The sequence below is a fragment of the Odocoileus virginianus genome, chromosome 9, assembly GCF_023699985.2.
Source record: "Odocoileus virginianus isolate 20LAN1187 ecotype Illinois chromosome 9, Ovbor_1.2, whole genome shotgun sequence".
Classification (NCBI taxonomy): domain Eukaryota; kingdom Metazoa; phylum Chordata; class Mammalia; order Artiodactyla; family Cervidae; genus Odocoileus; species Odocoileus virginianus.
Window position 1 is genome coordinate 57307367 of NC_069682.1, and position 23359 is coordinate 57330725.

The following is a 23359-nucleotide window of genomic DNA, read 5'->3' on the forward strand; positions in this document are numbered from 1 at the left end:
CAATCCAACATCTAAAACAGCTCTGAAACCAGGGTTTTTCTAAATTCATTGTAGGCAAAACCTGACCTGAATTTTTTTATTGACTTTCTTTGTCCCACTTAGTATGATTATTTTTACACTTCTTTGTACAAACAGTCATTGAATGTGGGGTACTACTCCAGACCCAACTGGGAGGTGTTATAAAACCATGGTATATTATATACCACATTGCTCTCTTAAAATTAGAAAAATTCCTAATTCCAGAACAAGAGTTTTTAAAAAGTAAGGATTGGACCTGGATTTTAAAAATTATTTATACTTTCAGATGGTGTTTGAGGAATAGTCAATAGAGTCTAAACAGCAAAGATAATATTAGTTGCATTTAAAATTTATTTTTTGCAACATTTTGATTGGTTCTATTTTATCCATGATTGGGAAGTAGTCTGTGGCTCTCACTGTTTCCAGAGCTACATTCTTGCATCACTTCCTAAATGTTCTCCTTCATGGTCTTAAACTTCATCTTTAATGGTTGCATAATATTTAATTGAATGACTAGTTTATGATTTATTGATCAGTTTCCCATTATGGAGCTTTTAGATGTTTTTCCACTTTTTTTTCTCTTTTTCCATTGTGCAAACATTTGGTGAGAACCTACTATATGCCTAGATCTGTAGGCACAGTGGTTACATAGGTGAGCAAGATACATATGGTCCTTGCCCTCATGAACTTTAAATTTTAAATTCCAGTAGGGGAGGCTGATTTCTTTGGGGAAAAAAAATCAAATAATTATATTTTATCAGACATGCTACAAAGATAACTAAGAGTGTTGAAGTAGAGGAAATGAGGGAATTCCTTTGGTAAGATGATTAGGAAAGGACTCAAAGGTGAAGAATTTCAGCTGAAACCCCAGTAACTCAGCAGTAAAGAATCTGCCTGCAATGCAGGAGGAGACAGGGGTTCGATCCCTGGGTCAGGAAAATTCCCTGGAGAAGGGAATGGCAACCCACTCCAATATTCTTGTCTGCAGAATTCCATGGACAGAGGAGCCTGGTGGGCTACAGTCCATAGGGTCACAAAGAGTTGAACGTGACTGAAGAGACTGAGCATGCAAATGTGAGAAAGAGTCAGAGAATCAAGCAGAGAGGAGCAGGGTTCCAAGCTGGAGCCTAGAGAGGACTGGTCGGGCTCAAGGATATGGAGGCAGAAGACCGCTGTGGTTAGGAATGAGGAGTGAGCTCTTTGTTCCTAAATATCAACACATTAAGGACTCTGAGTATATATTGGATTTGGTTGTGACTTTAAACAAAATCTTTAATGCAGTCTGAAAGTAGTGAGCTGTGAAATAATTCAGAATTGTAGAGTGTATTTATAGTGTACCAAAGTTGTGTCTGCTGCAGTTAGTTTGCTTTTTAGATAATAATACTGAGTATACTAAAGATGAGTAGGTACCAGGGAGGATTATTGAAAGTCCCCTTGATTTCTGGGTTGAGGAGTAATGGCCTCTCTTCTCCCACCAGGCTGTGAAGCTCACCAGCTCTCGCACCCAGCTACCTTACGAATACTACTCGCTGCCCTTCTGCCAGCCCAACAAAATAACCTACAAGGCAGAGAATCTGGGTAAGTTCTTCTCTGGCACTGCTGTTACCCTGTCCCAAAGAGGAACTCAGATCTTTTCATAATGATAATAACAGTTTACCCTTAGATAGCACATACTGTGCGCTGGACACCATTCTACATAGTTTATATATTAGCTCATATAATCCTCATAACATCCCGAAGGAGGTAATTGTATTTATTCCCATTTTTACAGTTAAGTAACTTGTCACTGGTTATACTGTAAATTAATAGCTAAGTTGGACCTGGAATCTGTGTAGTCAGGCTTCAGAGTTGGAGCCCTTGGCTACTGTTCAAACTGGTTCTTCTTGATTTCCAGATATCCCCTGTCTCTCATGGCTTCTGTAACCTGCTCTCCTTTTAATTAAGAGTGAGTGATTATCTCTGGCCCTGATAGAAGCAGACATCTCTATAGTTCTTGCTAAGCTGTTCAAGCCTTGCCTCAAATAATGTGTGAAGCAGCCAGCATAGTGTCTAGCATATGTGTTCATAAATAGCAGCCATTTTACTTTAATTCAAGTAATTCTTCATTTGGTAGAATTTCAGGCTTAAAAGAAAAGATGTTTGGAGGACTCTGTTGAGGACATGATTATTAGTACTTACTTTCTGCCCGTCTCACTTTAAGTCCTGGAGATAAAAAATTGGAAGGATGTCCCTCCACCCCCCGACTTTGAGGAAATGAAGAGACTTTCCTCTTCTCTTACAGCTTAGGGAGGGAGAAGGAGAGAACTGGTTATTTAGTAAGCCCCTAAAAGGGCCGCCTTCTCTGTCAGGTCTGCACATGGTTCTGATGTTTCCAGAACCTCTAGCCAGCTACTGTACATTCTGTTGGGTATTGGGCATCCCAAGCCAGCTGGGGCAGACCTTAACCTAAAGCAGGCAACACCGCCAGTCCCCAAGTCTCCCCTGAAAATGATTTTATTGTTATTACTTTTGGCTGCGCTGGGTCTTTGTTGCTGTATGCGGGCATTCTCTTGTTGCAGCAAGTGGAGACTTCTCTCTAGATGCAGCACTCGGGCTTCAGCAGCTGCGGCACATGGGCTCAGTATTTGCATGTGGTTAATGGATGCTACAGTGTGGGCTCAGTAGTTGTGTGTGAGCTTAGTTGCACTGCAGCACATGGAATCTTCCCAGACCAGAGGTCAAACCCACGTTCCCTGCATTGGCAGGTGGATTCTTAACCACTGGCCCACTAGGGAAGTCCCGCTTACCTTTTTTCTCTCCACACCACGCCATGTTCCCAGCACCTTGCTGCTACCAGGAATCCTGACCTGCTTTGTCCTCCAGACCCCTCACAGCAGCTCCTCCCTTCCCGTGAGCTGGTGTGGATTTGTCAACAGCCCATAACTCAACAGTTGGGCACACCTCAGCGTGATACTAGGTGACCTTAACCTCCTTGAAGCTAGGAAATGTTCCTGCCTCACAGAAATGGAAACTACAGTGTACAGAAGTTATCCTGCCACACTGTATCTCATTCCATCTTTGTGTGGAATGAGATCCATCTCCCTCTGTGGCCTAGGGGCTCTTTGAGCAATGGGATCGTGTCCTACATTTCTCTTTCTCTGCCACTTCTGACCCAGCCTCTTACACATCGTTGTCATTCAGTTAAAGTTAAACTTCCTCCCTGAGTGGAACAGAAACAGCCTTGATCGAATGCCTGTTGGGTTGCAAGCCTTGTTCTCTTCGTCATCATTATCATCACCGTTAATCCGTACATGGCTCTCACAGTGAGACATGCATTGTTCTGAGACCGTCTGTGGTTTAGCTTAGTTAATTTTCAGAAAAACCCTCTGAGGTAGCTACTCTTAAAATCCGCTGGTCATGGACAAGGGAAGTGAGCCACAGGAGGTGAAGTCACTTGCCTCAGGTTACTCACCAAGTTGGTGGCAGAGCCCAGGAACCGTGGCTGCAGGGTCCAAAGCCTTGAGCAGCACAGTCTGTGCACCGTCTCACTTGGTTCCCACTGTGACTGCACAGCCAGGTACGCTGGCCTCCATGCCAGAGTAGAGGGCACAGCAGCTTCAGAAGTTTGAAAAAGTTGCTCGTGGTCAGCGGGTGGAGATTTTAACCCAGGTTTGTTTTGTTTCTTTTTTTAATATTTATTTTTCCTTACTTATTTGGCTGCGTCAGGTCTTACTTGCAGCGTGCAGGATCTTGAATTGCAGCCTCTGGGATCTAGTTCCTGAGCAGGGATAAAACCCAGGCCCTCTGCATGGGGAGCACAGAGTGTTAGCCACTGGACCACCAAGAAGGTCCCTTAACCCAAGTTTTTTAACTCTGAAACAGTTCTTTCTGTTGGGGGCTCACCTGGTAAAGAATCTGCCGGCAATGTAGGAGATCTGGGTTCTATCCTTGGGTTGGGAAGATCCCCTGGAGGAGGGCATGGCAACCCACTCCAGTATTCTTGCTTGGAGAATTCCATGGACAGAGGAGCCTAGTGGGCTACAGTCCATGGGATCGCAAAGAGTCGGACAAGACTGAGCAAGTAACACTTTAACTTTTCTGTTGTCCAGACTGCCTTTTCCAAAAGGTTTGTTTGGGCTGTCTGAGAGCTGTGTTCCTGATTCTCAGATTGGTGCACTGATGAAGATTCATATGGCGGGGGTTGGGGGGGTTTGTGAGGGGACATCTGCAGCAGATGTACTAGAGGACAGTGTCATTCTCTCTTCGAGCATCCACTTAGCCTGCTGTTCGTTTAGTGTGGCTTGCTGACTGCTCCCAGCTTTAAAAGTTAAAAGGAATACTTCTCTATTAGAAATGAGCTGTTCTAGACCACTGTGTCCTCCTCCTTGGTTTAAATCTAATTTCTAAATATCAAGAAGTGATACCCGTCTTACTTGATCTGCAGCCCTGTTCCTCTCTCTGTATGTTCTTCCTTTCCTCCAGTGAGTCCCTTATTTGACCTCACTGAAGACAAGTGGGCGGTAGGGCATGTAGTAGAGGAAGGAGCCCGGGGGCTTGAACTGGAACTTGGTTGTAGAAACCTCAGAGTCTTTCTGATGCGCACCCGTCCTCACTCATCCTTTGTATCAGTCAGCACCAAGCCACCTAGATTTCACCTCCTGGGTAGCTCCTGAATCTGTGTACTAGTTTCTACCCCACCACACCCTGGAATGCAGCCACCATCACTGCTCGCTTGCATGGTGCCTGCCATCACCCCAGATGTCCTTGCATCTCTGATGTTTTCTTGACAAAATACCCAGACTGATCTGTTACCAGAATTGGATAATGTCTTCTGCTACCCCATTAGAAACCCTTTATTGATTTTTGTTGCTCTCTGGATGAAGATCAAACTTCTTGTGTGGCCCACAGGCCCCCTAAGGTCCAGCTCTGGCCAGTCTCTCTGATGCACCTCAGGTCACCCTTTCTGTCTGCACTGCAACCACACAGGCCTCTCAAGTTTACACTGTCATCTCCTCTTCCCCCAACTGTTCCCTCCAGAAAGGAGCCTTTGCACATACTGTTCCTTCTGTCTAGAATAGTCTTTCCCTATCTTTTTGTCTCTTTAATCGTCTCTTCCTTTAGAGCTCACTTCAAGTGTTATTGTTTCCAAGAAACTGTCCTAGACCTGCTTCCCACATCTAGAGCAAGTTCCTCTTATTATACTATATCTTCTCATTGTCCTGATTATTTAATCAGTGTGTTCCCACTAGACCGTAAGCTCCATGAGTATGTCTGTACAATATTGTGTCTTCAGAGCCCAGCATATAACCGATACCCAGTTTAGGAAGGAACAAATGAGCAAACGAACAAATGACTAGGCCAGGAGTCCCGCATCAGGCAGGTCACTCTGACAGGCAGCCGTGAGACCAGGTGTGTGTTAGGCATTAGTACTGCCTGTGAGCTTTGGTTGGTCTCCTTCAGCTCGCCCCAGTTCCTCATCATCCCAGTAGAATTGTCAGAATGGCTTCACATGGAAGCGCTGTTGGGTTTAGTCCCTGACTGCCTGGTGCCTGCTCACAGGACACCTGGCAGCAGATTTTTCTGAGGTCATAGGCATGCAAGGGTGTGCCAGTTGCTCACGTAAGATGATGTTTTGGCTAAAAACCTCCAGTGCTGGTTTTTATGTTACCTCCCTCTGCCTAAACCAGGATCTGAAGATGCAGAAATAAGTTATCTGCCTTTAAAGAGCTCATAATCACATAGCAGGGCAGAAACTTTAACCATCAGTACGTTGTGCAAAATCACATCACTGACATATGAAAAGGTGCAGAGGTGATGCTGGTGATAAAAATAGTATTTGTTGCCTTCCTACTCTGTGCCTGGTACTTTATTTCTCACTGTAACCCTGTGAGATGGGTACTCTTATCCCCATTTTGCAGATGAGGAAATTGAGCCTCATCAAGGTTAAATTACTTTCCAGGACTGCTGAGCTAGTAAGCTGCAGAGCCACGGTTCAGTAATCCTCGCTTCACCATCATATGATGCTCCCTCTGTGCTGAGGGCAATCCAAGGAGAGAGACGAGCTCAGCCTCAAGGAGGTCAGGAAGGGCTTCCAGAGAGTGGAATAAAAGCTGAGCCTGCAGGTTGAGAAAGTTTCCCAGGAATGTGGGGCAGGGATTGGCAAAGGAAATGATAATGCGGCCCAGAGGCATGGAATGACAGGGCATGTGTGAAGTGCCCTGAAGAGTCTGGGGGTGCTCGAGCACAAAAGGGAGGAGGGGGCAACAGGTGGGGTCAGGTGGGCAGGCTTGGCCTGAACAGGCAGGGTAGCACATTGAGTGTGCCAGGCTGCAGGACTGCTGGGAGCCTTCCAGGTGGGCCCTGTGTGTCTCCGTGGGTCTGCTGACCTCAGCAACCTCGGGGCTAAAGCTCTGAGCTCCATCTGTCTCTCTTATGGCAGGAGAGGTGCTGAGAGGGGACCGGATTGTCAACACCCCTTTCCAGGTTCTCATGAACAGTGAGAAGAAGTGTGAGGTTCTGTGCGGCCAGTCCAACAAGCCAGTGACCCTGACCGTGGAGCAGAGCCGGCTCGTGGCCGAGCGGATCTCAGAGGACTACTACGTCCACCTGTGAGTTGGCCTCTGCTCCCCCAGCCTCGACTTCCCGTGGGGGAGGGCCCTGAGGGAGCGGCGGTCCGAGGGACTGAGTGGGGCCTTGGGTTTCCAGCATTGCGGACAACCTGCCCGTGGCCACCCGGCTAGAGTTGTACTCCAACCGCGATGGCGACGACAAGAAGAAGGAGAAGGATGTGCAGTTTGAGCACGGCTACCGGCTCGGCTTCACAGACGTCAACAAGGTATGGAATGCCCTCGTGTGCGCAGAGGGCCAGGGGAGCCACGCCTCAAAGGCATGAGCACTTGGGGCCACGGAAGAGGGGGAGACATGCAGCTCTAGGCTTATAACAGGAAATACAGGGATGGCCATGGCAAGTTCCTCCTGGTGCCCCCAGGTGTGGTCTGTCGGAAGTTTGGGTGCTGCTGGGCAAGGCGCTAGCAGATGCTACAGAGGAAGTGGAAAGCACAGTGCCTAAAACCTCAGATTCTGTATAGCTGTATGATCATATGGATTATAAGAGTAATTCTGCCCACCCCACCCCCACCTTCAAAAAAAATCTGGAATTTCGTCAGTGTGTTAGAGAGAGAGCTAAGTGGTGGCCAAGAGCATACAGGTTCTCTGGGTTTTGAATCCTGCCTTACTCATTGATGAGTGACCCTAATCCTACTTCTTTCACCTCTCTAAACTTTGTGTTCCTTTTCTGTAAAATGTATGTGATAGCCATACCTGCCCTTTGCGGGGTCATGCAAACTAAATCAGATAATCTGTGTAAGCACTCTACAGCACAACCCCTGAGAAATACGCTAGTGGTGCTGATTGTAACGGGGATTCTCTTATATTTGTCATTTTTTAGACTCAAACATATTACTTAGGGAATAAAGAACAAGCACATTTCTTTTGAGGCACGGTCACTGTCCTCCAAGGGCTTCTGTCATAACTAGGGCGAGAACTGACAGTGTGAGACCTTGGATCTTAAGTCCCAATCCCAATCCCATGGGCAGTGCCAGAGGAGTTCGGAGGAAGCATACATGCATTCAGGTTGTCACAGAGGAGGTGGGCCTTGAAAGCTAGATAGGCTTGAGCTGCGTGAAGTCGGGACAGCATTCTAGTTGAAGTGAATGCCGTGAACGGGGTTCAGGGTGGGGACTGTTCATGAGGCAGGGAGAGATCCAGGGGAGCAGGTGAACTAACCTGCCTGAGAAGGTGACGACAGCCCAGCATGTCAGGGTTACAGGACAGAGGGCCTTGAATACCAGCCTGTGGCGTCTGGACTTTAATAAGCCCCACTGAGCCCTGGAGGGTTAGCAAGTAACAGACTGCTATGAGAGCAGTGTATTTGGAAGGTTGGTACGGCTGGGTCTGTTAAGTGAGGGAAGGAACTGAATACCTGGCCTGTCTCTCTGTGTGGGTTTGCTGGTGGTTCCCTGGCTCCTAGCTCCTTTGTTCCCTCTGTTGCTCTGCTCAGATCTACCTGCACAATCACCTCTCGTTCATCCTCTACTACCACCGGGAAGACCTGGAAGAGGACCGGGAGCACACGTACCGCGTCGTCCGCTTCGAGGTGATTCCCCAGAGCATCAGGCTGGAGGGTGAGTGGGTAGGTGTGGCTAGAGGGCAGGGCTGGATGGGCCTGGGCTTTCCATACCCGGGGTCTCTGCGCCCTTGACTCCTGACATCGCTGATAGGGGCCATGTGTGGCACAGGGGCGCAGCCAAGCTAGGGTCACTGCATTCCCGTTAGAGAAAGCAGGGACAGGGGAGAGCTGACAGGCTGAGTCCTGGTCTAGCACCTACCGGTTTACCCGCTCCCGGCCACCAGGGAGGTGTGTGCTGATTGTGATGGGAACCAGAGGCTCAGAGAGGTCGGTGACTTGGCCACAAGCAAACAGCAATCGGGCTTGGCTGGGCCCATCATAAGAGCCAGCCAGCTCAAGAACAGGGGGCAGAGGTAGAGACAGAGCGGTTGGGCAGCCAGTTTCAGTGTCTGTGCTTCTGTGGGAGAGTGACTGGTGTAGACTAAAGTTGGCCCAGGGTCAGCCGTCCTGCGGGAATTTGAGAGCCCTGGCCAAGCCCTCTGGGCCTGACTGAACCCCGTCCAGCTTCCCCTCGCCTGGCAGCCCTTGCTCACCACAGAGCATGCTTCCACTTAGTAGGCCTGGTCTTCTGTCCACTGTGGTGGTTTTGGGATTTTTTTTTTTTAAGGTGTGGAACCTGATATTCAAACAAACAAAATCATACTCAGAAGTCTCTTGTAAAACATAGACCCTGGGCTTTTGGGGCGCTAGACTTCCTCTCCTCCCGCCAGTGTCGTGGGCACAGCCTGATGTTTACTGTATGAGTGTTTAACAGCAGCTGCTGTCCCCGTGGTTCTTCAAGGTTAGAGACCCTGTTTTCTTTTCTCACTGTTTTTAGCCCAGGACCAGGCAGGTAGTAGGCACCTGCTTATTGTATGTTTGTTACTGAATGGACGACAGCAGGATGAATGGATGAGTAAATGAAGGGAGATAGGGACTGAGGACTGATTGCTCTAGCGCGGGGACTCTGGGGACTGAGGGAGCGAGGAAACGTGTGAGACAGTGGGCTGGTGGTGTTTGCATGTTGAATGGGACTGCCTGAATGAGCAGGTGAATATTTGCTTTGAGTGAAGGAAGAATTTGTTTGACTAAACAGGGACTCAGACCCAGTCCCTGCACACACCCCTCTGCAGCCCCTGAGGTTCTTTGAAAAGTCAGGGCTCCGGGGAGCACAGTTTTAAAGCTGTTGTTAGCTCTTCTCCCAGCCTCTTCTCAGCAGCACACCACCCTCGTGTACACCCCCAGAACAGTCCTTGGGTAGTGGCACCTGCCCTCCCAGGAACAGACTGAGTCTCTGTCTCTTGCAGACCTCAAAGCAGACGAGAAGAGCTCATGCACCCTGCCTGAGGGTACCAACTCCTCGCCCCAAGAAATTGACCCCACCAAGGAGAATCAGCTGTACTTCACATACTCTGTGCACTGGGAGGTGAGCAGGGGCTGCAGCCCACAGCTGTGGGGAGGAGGGCTCGTCTGGGCGGGAGTGGTCAAGCAGGAGGCTTGACTCTCAAGCACTTCCTCCCCACCACCAGGAAAGTGACATCAAGTGGGCCTCTCGCTGGGACACTTACCTCACCATGAGTGATGTGCAGATCCACTGGTTTTCTATCATTAACTCTGTCGTGGTGGTCTTCTTCCTGTCAGGTGAGAGCTGTGGGCTGGAGGGTGGAGAGAACAAGGGGCTAAGGTGTCACATCGCTCACGGGGGACTTCTAGGGTGTTCTTGGAGCCGAGGGTGGGTCAGAAACGGACAGCAGGGCTCCGTAGGGGCATCAGGCACGCAGAGGTGAACAAGACTCAGCCTCCGCTCTGGAGGGCTCCCCAGGGAAGACCACGCCTCTCTTCACGTACGCTTTCATTGCTTCGTTCAACAAGGGTTCGTCATTGCTCACTCTTTTTGGGCCCCAGCCACATGTTGGATATGGTGTTGAGCAAACCTAACCCAGCCTCTGCCCTCCCAGTCTATACTCGGGTGGCAGGAGAGAGACAGAAAAGCCCTGGGGTGATGGAGTTCCAGGTAGTACTAAGTGAGGAGGGGGTGAAGGCTGCCTTAAAGAAGACCTCTCTGAACGAGGAGCCGCATTCAGAAACCCAGGGAAGGACTCTTCTAGCCAGGGTCACTGGCCCTGCTGTGGGACAAACTTGGTGAGAAGCCAGATGACAGGAAGGCGGGAGGCAGTGGACATAACTGATCTTTTCAGTATTGGAGAGGAAGATAATGCTGTCTTCATTAAACATTTACCCTGGGACCAGCTGTGGTGCTAATAAACATTTCATAAGCCTCCCCCTCCTTCCAGCCAAGCCTAAAAGCATTAAGTTAGCTCAGGGTTCAATAATCCGTTGTCTTAGCCGATATCCTGCTGCCTAGAGAGAAACAGCCCGTGCCAGTGCTGATGGGGGCCTCTGAGCTGTTTGGGGTGTGTCAAGAGATGTCTTGAAGTGTGACTAGGAGTTAAGGCAAAAGGAGTAGCCTGGGTTATAGGCACACAGGTGAGAGGGAGATGGGCCATGACCTGATAACCAAAAGCAATAAATAATCAGAGAGGTGAGCCTGGGGAAGTTAGAAGGACCAATCACTGGAGGAACAGGGATGCTGTTCTCCCTAGAGTGGAAGCAGTGTCCTGTGACAGCCCCCACCAATCCCAGCAGCTCATTTCCCCCCACACACACACTTGAGGGGTGACCCTCTGTTTGCTCCTCCCCTGGTCGCTGAGCTGGAGCCCTGCCCAGGACAGGACCTGAGGCCACTGCATAGCCAGTTCCCACTCGAGAAAGCCACACATGCCGGGGGGACCAGCAGCACAGAAGACTCAGCTGGCAGTGCTGACGGCTTCTTTTCCTCCCCCGCCCCACCACCCCATTTGTTTCAGGCATCCTGAGCATGATTATCATTCGGACCTTGCGGAAGGACATCGCCAACTATAATAAGGAGGATGACATTGTACGAGGTCTTGGCTGGGGAGGGATGGACTTGCAGAGGGAGGGTGGTCTAGCAGCAGAGCTCCAGGCCTCCCAGACCAGGACTGGGGGTGGGGGTGGAGGGTTGTATGATCATTCATAGCATAAACCTTGAAAGCATTGAAAAGGAAAACAAAACGTTTAATGACTCAAAGTGATTGGGATAGATTTTCTCATTGTCCTTTTTTATTTTATTTTATGTATTTATTTTTGTCTGTGCTGGTTCTTCATTGCTCCACACAGACTTTCTCTAGTTATGGCGATCGAGGGCCACTCTCCATTGCAGTGCGAGGCCTTCTCATTGTGGTGGCTTCTCTTTTTGCCGAGCACAGGCTCTAAAGCACACAGACTTAGTTGCCCTGCAGCATGTGGCATCTTCCCAGGCCAGGGATTGAACCTTTGTTTCCTGCATTGGCAGGCAAATTCTTAACCACTGGACCACCAGGGAAGTCCAGCTTTCTAATGTCCAAGCTGACATAATGGAAGAAAACTGGATTGATTTGATGACATACAAATATTGTATGATATTTGATTGATATTTATTTGACATACATAATCCTATATGTCAAAATAAAACAGAAAGGGGAAATGGCAAACAATATATGCAACAAATTTTTTAGAAGATGATAGTTAGACAATATTGTAAAGTAATTATCCTCCAATTAAAAATAAATGTTTTTAAAAATGAAGATGATAGTTAAAAGAACTGGTATAAAATCTCTTAAAAGAACACTAAAATTCTCTAATGTGCTGATGAACAAAAAATACAGACAAGAATACATGGCTAATAAACATGTGAAAAAGTGTTCTTACCTTAGGCGTAAGTCCCCAACATGGGCTTCCCTGGTGGCTCAGTGGTTAAGAATCCACCTCCCAATGCAGGAGACGCAGGATCCACCCCTGGGTCGGGAAGAGCCCCTATGGAAGGAAATGGCAATGCGTTCCAGTATTCTTGCCTGGGAAATCCCATGAGTAGAGGAACCTGGCAGGCTATAGTCCATGGGGTTTCAAAAGAGTTGGACACAACTTGGCAACTAAACGACAACATCAGGCCCCCCACATGCAGTTTCAATCATGAGAAGACAGTTCTGGACCTTCAAAGTAGTCCAGCTCTGTATATATAGTGTTAATTGTTGGCAAGGTTAATGTGAAATAAGCACCTTTCATGCCACCTGTGCAAGTGTAAGCTGGTAGTTTTCTGAAAAGTAGTTAATTGACAGTAAGTTTCATAAACTGTCAAAAAGTTAACTTTTTTTTTTTTTAATTTTTGGCCCCACCATGTGGCATGTGGGATTTAGTTCCCTGAGCATCAAAACCACAAAAATTTGATCTAGAAATATTTATAGCAGACTTTTTCATAATTTAAATAAGCTGAATATAGCCTGATATCTCATAATAATAACTTGGTTATAGTATAATATACCTGTACAATTTAATGAAAGTTGTACAGCTATTAAATAGTAATTGTAGAAAGTGTTTACTGACATGAGGTAATGCTCATGACCATCTCTCAGCTGAAAATAACCAATAAATACAGTATGATCCCAGTTTTACTATTAAAAGCTATATACACATACTCACATGTCCCTATCTAAAGGGCTAAGGAAATAGATCAAAACACCAGTATTAAGTATATAAATCATTTTCTGTATTTTTCTGGTTTATTTTTTAATCCTTAAATGTTTATGAATTATATATTTTTTGTTCAATCTTTCTGGATTTTTAAAAAATGGTGATATACATTTACTACTTTTTGTTCATTTGAGTATCATACCAAAGAATTTTTTTTTTACTTTATTATACATGTAAGAGCACGTACAGACATACCTCAGAGATGTTGTGGACTCAGTCCTAGGCCATCACAATAAAGTGATTATTACAATAAAGCAAGTGAGACAAATTTTTGGTTTCCCAGTGCATATGAAAGTTATGTTTATACTATACTGTGGTCTATTAAGTGTGCAGTAGCAGTATGTCTGAAGAAGTACCTTAATTTAAAAATACTTTAGGGCTAAAAAATGCTAACCAACATCTGAGCTTTTACCTAGTCATTATCTTTATCTGGCCTCAATGTTAATGGCTGCTGACTGATCAGGGTGGTGGCTGCTGAAGCTTGGGGTGGGTGTGGCAATTTCTTAAAATAAGACAGCAGTGAAATTTGCTAAATTCTCACAGCATCCTCACCAGGAGTAGATTCCATCTCAAGAAATCATTTTCTTTGCTCATCCATAAGAAATAGCCCCTTACCTATTAAAATTTTACTGTGAGATGGCAGCAATTCAGTCCAGTCCTTAGGCTCCACTTCTAATTCTAGTTCTCTTGCTGCTTCCACTGGATCTGCAATTACTTCTGAAATCTTGAACCCCACAATTTCATCCATGAAGCTTGGAATCAACTTCATCAAAACTTCTATTAATGTTCATATTTTGACCTCTTCCTATGAATCAGTAATGTTCTTAATGGCATCTAGAGTGGTGAATCCTGGAACTTCCCTGGTGGTCCAGTGGTTAAGACTCCGTGCTTCCAAGGCAGGGTGTGCAGGTTCAATGTCTTGTTGGGGAACTAAGATTCCATACGGTGCACAGTTCAGCCAAAAAAAAAAAAAAAAAAAGCCAATAGCATTAGAATGGTGAATCCTTTCCATAAGGTTTTCAATTTACTTCGCCCAGATCCATCAGAGGAATAACACTGTCTTATGGCAGCTATAACCTTATGAAGTACGTTTCTTAAATAAGACTGCAAAGTCAAAATAATGCCTTGACCCATGGGCTGCAGGATGGATGTTAGCGGGCATGAAGATAACATTAATCTCATTGTACATCTCCAACAGAACTCCTGGGTGATCAGGTACTTTGTCAACGAGCAGTAATATTTTGAAAGGATTCTTTTTTTTCTGAGCAGCAGGTCTCAACAGTGGACTTAAAGTATTCAGTAAATTACATTGTAAACAGATGTGTTGTCATCCAGGCAGAGTAGACTTAAAGTAATTTTTCAGGGCCCCAGGGTTTTGGGGATGGTAGATGAGCACTGGCTTCAACTTAAAGTCAGCAGCTACATGAGCCTCTAACAGAGTCAGGCTGTCCTTTGAAGCCAGGCATTAACTTCTCCTCTATAGCTATGAAAGCATAGATGGCATCTTCTTCCAGTCGAAGGTTGTTTTGTCTGTATTGAAAATCTGTTTAGTGTAGCTAGATCTTCTGGGTAACTCACTGCAGCTTCTCCATCATCACTTGCTTCACTTTGTACTTTTTTGTTATAGAAATGGGCTTTTCTCCTTAAACCTCATGAACCAACCTCTGCTAACTTCAGACTTTTCTTCTGTAGCTTCCTCACCTCTCTCAGGCTTCACACAATTAAAGAGGGTTGGGCCTTGCTCTGGGTGAGGCTTTGGTTTAACAGGATCTTACGGCTGGTTTGATCTCTCCAGACCACTCAAACTTTCTCCATAACAGCTAAATAACTGCTTTGCTTTCTTATCATTCCTATATTCACCAGAGTTGCACTTTTAGTTTCCTTCAAGAACTTTTCTTTTGCGTTCACAACTTGGCTGATTATTTGGTGCAAGAGGTCTAGTTTTGGGCCTGTCTGAGCTTTTGACAGGCTTTCCTCTCTAGCTTAATCATTTCTATCTTTTGATTTAAAGTGAGAGGCATGTAACTCTTCCTTTCACTTATACGTTTAGAAGCCATTGTAGGGTTATTAATTGGCCTAATGTCAATATTGTTATGTCTCGGGGAGTAGGGAGGCTGAAGAAGAGGGAGAGAGATGGAGCAGCTGGTTGGTGGAGCAGTCAGACCATACGTTTATCGATTGTTTGCCATCTTTATGTTTTTGGCAGCCCCAAACCACTGCAGTAGTAACGTCAAAGATCACTGATCCTTGGTGGTCCAGTGTCTAGGACTCTGTACTCCCAATGCAGCGGGTCCAGGTTCCATCCCTGGTCAGGGAACTAGAGCCCACATGCCACAACTAAGATCCTGCATGCCACAACCTGTGTGCCACAGCTAAGACCCAGTGCTGCCAGATAAGTAAATAATTTAAAAAAAGAGAGAGATCACTGAGAATAGATCACTATAGCAAATATAATAATAAAAGTTTTGAAATAGTGCAAAAATCACTGAAGTGTGATACAAAGACACGAAGTGAGGAAATGCTTTTGGAAAAACGGTGCCAGTAGACTTGTTTGCTGCAGGTTGCTACAGACCTTCACTTTGTAAAAATTACAGTACCTGTGAAGTGCTGTAAAATGAAGCACAGTAAAATAAGGTGTGCTTATATCACTTTTTTTTTCATTTATTTTTATTAGTTAGAGGCTAATTACTTTATAATATTGTAGTGGTTTTTGCCATACATTGACATGAATCAGCCATGGATTTACATGTGTTCCCCATCCTGATCCCCTCTCCTGCCTCCCTCCACATCCCATCCCTCTGGGTCTTCCCAGTGCACCAGCCCTGAGCTCTTGTCTCATGCATCCAGCCTGGGCTGGTGATCTGTTTCACCCTTGATAGTATACTTGTTTCAATGCTATTCTCTCAGAACATTATATCACTTTTATAATCAGTAAAAAAAAAAAAATGCTTCTAAATATACCACTCAAAAACTGTCACAGCATTTTAGTGTGTTGGTTTACATTAGTTTTCCGTGCAGTAGGTTTTTGGCATATGGGGAGGAAATTTTCCTTTCATATGGCTGTCTGCTCATGTTAGTGCATCCTTTCCCCATGTGACAGTTCTCTGGGAAGTACTGTCTCACTCACACTTCTGTATAAGAGTGGAGCTGGTCGACACGTCTCAGGGACCCTCAGCCCCTATCAGAGGATGGGGGTCCTAGGGTGGTCCCTGCAGGAGCTGCCTCCTCTGGAGCCCAGGAAGAGCCTCACTCTCTGGCCCTTTGCTGCAGGAAGACACCATGGAAGAGTCTGGCTGGAAGCTGGTGCATGGAGACGTCTTCAGGCCCCCCCAGTACCCCATGATCCTCAGCTCCCTGCTGGGCTCAGGCATTCAGCTCTTCTGTATGATCCTCATCGTCATCTGTGAGTGGGCCTGCGGGGCTGGGGTGGGGCGGGGGAAGCAGCACAGGCCTGAGTCTGAGGAGTGGGCTTCCCTTCCTGGGGCAGAGGGATTTGTCAGCATCTCTGGGCCAGACAGAAGCATCTGTCCCAGCAGAAGGGCTGGTCCTCTCAGCCACAGGCCCTGGTGCTTTTCTCCTCAGATCTTTCCAGCACCATCCATAGCCCCCCCACAGCCACACCGCCAGTGAAGCTACAGATCAGCACGGGGAGGTTGGCCTCCTTTTTCAGCGAGGCATTATATGACCTACACCTTTCCACGCCAGGATTAGACTGGAATCAGGTCTCTTTTCTCAGAAAACACCCTCCAAATGATTATGTAGTGGTTATAGGCAGTACTGAAGTCAGTCTGCCTACTTTTCTTTTTTTGCTGACATATAATAACTGCTGCACCCCTCTGAACCCCAGCTAAGACCCAGTCTTCTCCTGTAGAGAGGAGGGCCAAGGGAGCCTTGTCTAGCCTCACCTGTGCCAGGGCCCTGTCAGCCGGCCTGGATGGGGCCCTGGGGCCTGGAGACCCTGACTTTCCCTCTCTCCCCACTCCCTCCTCAGTTGTGGCCATGCTTGGGATGCTATCACCCTCCAGCCGGGGAGCGCTCATGACCACGGCCTGCTTCCTCTTCATGTTCATGGGGTAGGTGTGTCTGAGGGGCTCGGGGCTGACTCAGGCAGCCTCCGCTTCAGCTAACAGGTCTCCTTGGTGTGGACCCCCGCCATTTCCCCACAGGGTGTTTGGTGGATTTTCAGCCGGCCGTCTGTACCGCACTCTGAAGGGCCATCGGTGGAAGAAAGGGGCCTTCTGTGTAAGTGTCCCGCATCTCCTCCGTGTGCTGGTGGGGAGCCGAGGCGCCTCCTGGGCTCCTCGGGAGCAGCAGAGGCACGTCCTGGGGGTGTTCAAGGCCAGAGGCTGGGCAGCAGCATGAGGGGTGGGAGGAGTGCCCCCAAGGAGGGGCCCTGAGCTCTCACCTCACCCAGGGGTGCTTACCTCTGAAGGCCTTAGTTGCCACATTGATGAAAAGAGGGAATTGAAATAAGGTGATTTTTAGCCTGCGTTGTCCCATGTCTCAAGAGCAAGTAGAAACAGGGGATTCAGAATAATAGGAGTTAGGCACCAAGCCCAGGTGTCAAAAGTTTAAGGTCAAAACCTGATCAGCAGGGCTGCTGGGAGAACACCCTGCCCAGCAGAGTAAAGAGAGAATTACCTGCCACAGGCTGGAGAGGCCAGGCCCCACGTCACTGTCGGCCTGCTTGCCAGAATTGGTGCCGCCGTTCCTCTTGAGTAGGGTCAGCTCCTAACAATCGCTGTCCTGGTGGTGAGGAGAGTTCTTGGCAGCAGAAGAGAGAGCACCTGGGCTAGGAGTCCTGAGCCCCTTCTCCTAGAGCAAGCGAGCCCTTAGAGGACCAGGGAAACCCCTGGTGCCAAACTGGGAAAAGCCTCTAGACCCAGCCTTCTGAAACCATTCTCAGCTTTCGAAAACTCAGGGGAACTCAGGTTAGCCCGACTCTAGCTAACACTCGTGGCATTTAGTAAGCCCTCAGTATGGAAGAGCTTCAGTTGTTCTGGAAAGATCAAGAAAGTTTCCCAAATTCGTCATGCATCAGGTGTTTTTCTCAGGCTGCTATGAATGCTTGATGCATCAGATGTTTTCCTTGGGCTGCTGTGTACTGAGAGCCAGGGATGTTCAGAACTGTAAAACCCAGCCCTCTTCTCCCCTGGTGAGACTTCGCTGATGAAGTCTCCTACCAGATACCCTCCAAGTCTCCCTGGGTGGGTCCCAGCACAAACCCTGTCTGCCAGCATCCACTCAGGCCCCAAGGCAGACACCTGGGTGGCTGCCTGCCCTCATCCATCAAGTGTGGATGGTTCTCCTGCTAACTGGCACATGAGTTCCTTCCCATCTCCATCCCCAGGACTCTTGGCCACGTTCAGGCATCTTTGCCTTTCTCATGGACCCTTGGCTCCGCTAGACCTCCCTAGTTTCCCTGCAAGATTGTGACCCGTCCCTGGTGTGGAGCTCTGCCCCCCCTTCCCAGGCGGGCCTCTGCTCCAGTCATGCAGGTGTATGACCATGCCTCTCCTCTGGCACCTGTGTGGGTGGCTAAGTCTTAGCTCCGTCCTCCTTCCCTGATTCTGCCCTCAGTGTCCTCCTTGGCACCCCAAAAGGGCCAGAGCAAAGCCTTGTGCCTACGAGTGCCACATGTGTTGTTCTCCATTTGTGGATCTGAACTTTTCCCCTGTTCTTCCTCGTATCTACCACAGTGGCCAGTCCATAAATTTCAGCCAAGAGGACAGACAAGGAATTCCCTGCTACACAGCAGAATAAACCAGGACAGAAAGGAAGGAGGAAATGACATTTGAGCTGGGCCCTGGAGAGGAGAGTTTCCATTGGATGGAAGCAGCCAGCAGGGCAGCCTCAGGTTCTGGAATCTCCTGGATCCCAGTCCTGGCCCAGTTCTCTCCTTAGTTGGTAACCTTGACCAGCTCTCTGAGCCTTGGTTTCCTCATCTATCCACAGGGCGCTGGTGTCTCCAGGTTGTTGTGTGGATGCAAGGAGACTGTACATGGCAGGTCACCAGTTCAGCATTGACACTCAGGAAGCGGATACCTGAGATATTAACTGTACCTTTGATAAAGGGCCAGATTCAGAGACGTGGAGGGGCAGTGGCCAGTTAGTGAGTGTGGGAGGCTGTGGGCCAAAGATAAATAAAACTGGCCATGAGGCTGAGCGCCAGATTGCAGGGCGCTTCAGGCATTGTGACGGGCAACTCTCTTGGGTGCTTGGACAGGCACAGTAGTGAAGAAGGCTCAACTATGAGTCTAAAGCTTTGGTTCATTGTGCCTGAGTCCTAGCCCCAGAGACGCTGACTGGATAGAACACCCCCGCAGGGGGCCAGAGGCGGGGCCTCTGCAGTCAGACAGCCGGGGTCTGAACCTCTGCTGCACCCTTAGCTGACTGTGTGAAGTTAGCATGGGGGTTACTTAACATCGCTGGGCCTCACTGTCCTCTTCTTAAAAAGAGCTAGTGGTGGTCCTTCCCATCTGGGCCTGTAGTGAGGGTTAGGTGAGATCATGCACTTGGAGGCCAGCACCTGCCGCCCTTAAGACTCAGTTAAAGCTTCCCCACTACTCCAGACGGTTTGGGTTGAGGTGCAGACCAATGTGTTTACTAGAGTTTTATCTGGTCATTCCTATTCAACAAATGCTTACTGAGCACACTGTGCTCTGAGTGCTGGGAGCACATCGGTGAGCAGGACACAGTCCTCCCAAGACCACATCTGTGAGTGTCATAACATCATGAGATCACGAACTTGAATGAGGGCAAGGGAGGAGTGGTCCAGGGATCTAAAAGGACAGAACAGGAGGCCCGCATAGTCTAGAGGTCAGGGAGTGCTTTCTGGAAGGGATTAGCTTGGCGCTGAGTCCTCCAGGACACGAGGGCTTGGGAACCTCTAGTCTGGGTGCCCCGACTAGGGGGCAGGTGAAAGCCCCCTAGACACAGCTCCCCAGCCTGGTGTCTCTCGCTTCCAGACGGCGACACTGTATCCTGGCGTGGTTTTTGGCATCTGCTTCGTATTGAATTGCTTTATCTGGGGAAAGCACTCATCAGGAGCGGTAAGTGCCCTCCCCAGCCAGGGAGGGCCAGCTGTGCTCAGACCCATCCCCTCAGGTGACTTCCTGCTGTTTCCTTCCCTTTTCTGAGTCCCCAGAGGTCTGTTCCCAGCCCTGGGGGCTGAGGGCTGGCCAGGGTTTCCCCAGCCCTGTGCATCCATCTGCCCTGACCCTCCCATGGACTCTTTTCAGACAGCTGCCTAAAGCTCACTTCTCTAAAAGGAGGTTTCCACAGTCCAGGGGCCAACTGGGGAATTTCCCTTGTCTCAACCAAGGGAAAGCTGCCTGGTGTGACTTGATGAGGCCAGGATCCCAAAACAAGGCTCTCCTCGTCATGTCCCTGCCAGCCCCTGTTCGAGGATTGTGCACTCAGTTGGAGATGGGAAGATGGTCTTGATTGATGAGCTGCAGGAGAGGTGGGATAGGCATTTGCCATCCCAGCCTCAGTGGAGGGAACTGCCTCCCTCTCACTGAGGTACCCATTGAAGGGCCTTGGGTGGGGCCCACAGTCCAGGCTGCGGAGTATTGGGTTCTTCCCAGCAGTCCAGGGAGCTGCCCTCAGGAAAGACCGGGTCCTGTTCTTCCTCTCACTTCTTCTTTTTTATACCTGTCTCCCTTCTCTCTCTCAACATTTTCCTCCCAGTTACCAGCTGCTCACCATAAACACTTGTTGTAGAAATTTTGGAAAGTACAGAAAAGTTAATGTAGATCTTTAATATGTTTTTACAGTCTTTTTTTTTTTTTTTCTTTGATTGCACTGTGTGGCTTGCAGGACCTTAGTTCCCTAACCAGGGATCAAACCTGCAGTGGAAGCACAGAGTCCTAGCCAGGGAATTTCCTATCTTTGCAGTCTTCTAACTTCTTTTTGTTGTTGTTCAGTCGCTAAGTCATGTCCAACTCTTTGTGACCCCATGGACTACAGCATGCCAGGCTTCCCTGTCTTCTGTGACCTCCCAGAGTTTGCTCAAACTCATGTCCATTGAGTCAGTGATGCCATCCAACCGTCTCATCCTCTGTCTCATCTCAACCTCTTTTTAGATGTATTTAAAATAGAATAATGTAATTGTAAAATTATAAAATAATAGCAAACATATAGTGCTTACTTTGGAATAAGTTTTGTTCTAAATACTTTACAAATATTAATTTATTTCTTTCATTTTGCATGAAAAATGTAAGACTGCAAATGGGGATTAAAGAAGAAAATGACAAATCAATTGCAATCCCCTATACCCCATCTGAGGAAGTACTGTTAACTTTTTGTCATAGGCCTCTCTAGGCGTGTATGCCTATTTAAGTATTGGGTATTTTAATTAAAATGGAGTCCTGTAGATACAGCTTGATATCCTGCTTTTCACTTAGTGGTATAGTGTGGTGTTTTCATTGAACAAAATTAGAAACACACTATCTGTGTACTTCTGTTTTTTTTTTTTTTTCCCACTTAACATAGCACATGTAATTTCCCTTTATTCTGGCCCTTCATCTCCCCTTCCGGTTCTCAGGCCCTCCCTTGTTCTTTCCCCACATCCTCCCTGGTGACAAGCTCCTGTGGGATGCCGTGGTTCCTTCTTCACTTCATGGCTCAGCTGGTCCTCCATCTGTCTTCCACTTTTCCCAGGGCTGGGGTCCACCCCAGGATGGTCTGGCCAGGAGCCCTGTGTGGGGTGTCCCACCGTGGTGTCCTGCTGAGCCCTTCCTGCCCTAGGACCCAGAAGGTCCCTGTCCCCACTGCATGGCCCCTGGCCTGGGCTTTAGGGCTCGTGGAGCCTCACAGTGCTGTGCCCACAGGTGCCCTTTCCCACTATGGTGGCCCTGCTCTGCATGTGGTTCGGGATCTCCCTGCCGCTCGTCTACCTGGGTTACTACTTCGGCTTCCGTAAGCAGCCATATGACAACCCCGTGCGCACCAACCAGATTCCCCGGCAGATCCCTGAGCAGCGGTGGTACATGAACCGATTCGTGGGGTGAGTCTTTAGCAGGGGCCAGGCGGGGGCTTCTGGGGTCCACAAAGCCGACACTTCCCCGAGCCGTCTCCTTGGGAAGACGTGGACGAGGGTACTCTCCCAGGCAGGGGCTGCACCGTGGCTGACTCTAGTAGACTTGATAAGAGCTCAGCTTCACTCCAAGATAGGACCCAGTTGTAGCCAGGCTAGGTGTTGGCCAGGCAGGGATGGGGTGGAAAGGTGCAGGGTGACAGGTTACAACTACCTATAGGACCTTGGGCAAGTCACGCCCCTTCTCTGTACTTCAGTTTTCCCATCTATAAATGGGGAGAGTGGTGCATACTTCTTGAATGTAGTGGTACAAAAGCATGCCAGAAACACTAGACCTACCCCACTGTGTTAGCGCGCTCATTCTCACTGGCTCAGGAGGGAGCCTGAAGCTTCCAGTGGCCCAGGTCTCCCAGCAGTGTTAACCCTCCCGTTCTCTGCAGTATTCTAATGGCTGGGATCCTGCCCTTTGGTGCCATGTTCATCGAGCTTTTCTTCATCTTCAGTGTGAGTACTGCTACCTGCTCCCACCCCTCACCTTCACCCGCACCAGCCTTGTCCCCACCCCCCTGCTCAGGTGCTCTGCCACCTACTGTCTATGAAATTTCAGACAGAAATTTTAACCTCTTTTAGTCCCCATTCTTCATCCTAAAATACAGTAACAGTCCTGCCTCTCGCAACAGCTTGGAAGGTGAAGTGAGATGTGCCATGTGTACAGGGTCTGGCGTGGGAGGGCCTCAGTGAATTTCTAGAAGCTGCTTTGGCTGTGTTAGCAATATTGCCATTAGTCACCACCTTTATTAATAGCATTGTTGCATCTGCTTTGATTTCTGGGTCTGCACATGTCTTTACCTATCTCAGTTACTCAGAACTGCTAGGAAAATGTGGGAAATGATGCTTAATTCTCAGGATCTTCATGAGGCTTGAACATGATAATGTCTGTAAAAGGCACAGTGCTTGACATTCAGGAAATGCTTCTTAACTCATAGCTGCTATTTTAATGATGACTGCTCCTCTCTCAGGCCTGCCCAGATGAAAGCTGGCAGAAGGGTTCTTCAGAGCCATCTAAGGCCAGCTGACCCAGCTCAGTGTCCAGCACACAGAGAGGGCTTTGCCCTAAATCGGTGCTGGACAAGCAACCGCACCTTTGGAGTGGCCCAGCTCTTCCAGCTGATACCCCCTCGCCCACCCAGCCCTGCCTGGGACAGGTTGGCTGCCTGCCCAGGGGGCCACCTCTGTTCTGTTTGTGTGACCCCAGGCCAGTCACTGACCTCTCTGAACCTTGACTCCTTCACTGTAAAAGGCCACCCTTTCATAGGCTGACATGTGGAGTTGTGTGCGTAAAGCATGTAGCACTGTGCCTGGCATATGGTGAGCCACCCCAGGTAGTGGTGGCTGCTGTGTAATTTTGATTGGGGTGGGATTTGTTATTTTCCATAAGCTGCTGAGTTCAGGCCAGGGCCCACCCATGGTAGGATCAGCCATGCCCCAGCCCCTCCCTCGGGACAGCCTGGCTCACCCTCTGCTCCAGAGAGGAGAGACCAGGCCAGGCACAAACCAGGACCACAGGC

At 48.4% G+C, this 23359-nt stretch overlaps 1 protein-coding gene across 3 annotated transcripts in view; it reads left to right on the forward strand.

Annotated features, from left to right (window-relative positions):
* TM9SF4 (transmembrane 9 superfamily member 4) overlaps nt 1-23359 on the forward strand; it is a 49204-nt gene that overhangs the window by 21508 nt on the left and 4337 nt on the right. For 2 of the 3 annotated variants that reach the window (XM_020916169.2, XM_020916168.2), the window contains exons 3-15: nt 1497-1596; nt 6437-6605; nt 6703-6832; nt 8057-8180; nt 9472-9590; nt 9694-9805; nt 11032-11102; nt 16022-16154; nt 16743-16824; nt 16918-16993; nt 19720-19803; nt 21586-21761; nt 22232-22295. In XM_020916169.2, the coding sequence (XP_020771828.1) occupies nt 1497-1596; nt 6437-6605; nt 6703-6832; nt 8057-8180; nt 9472-9590; nt 9694-9805; nt 11032-11102; nt 16022-16154; nt 16743-16824; nt 16918-16993; nt 19720-19803; nt 21586-21761; nt 22232-22295 (1440 nt within the window). Of the gene's footprint in view, nt 1-1496; nt 1597-6436; nt 6606-6702; nt 6833-8056; nt 8181-9471; nt 9591-9693; nt 9806-11031; nt 11103-16021; nt 16155-16742; nt 16825-16917; nt 16994-19719; nt 19804-21585; nt 21762-22231; nt 22296-23359 lie in introns of those variants that run through there. The other variant, XM_070472506.1, reaches the window with a different exon arrangement.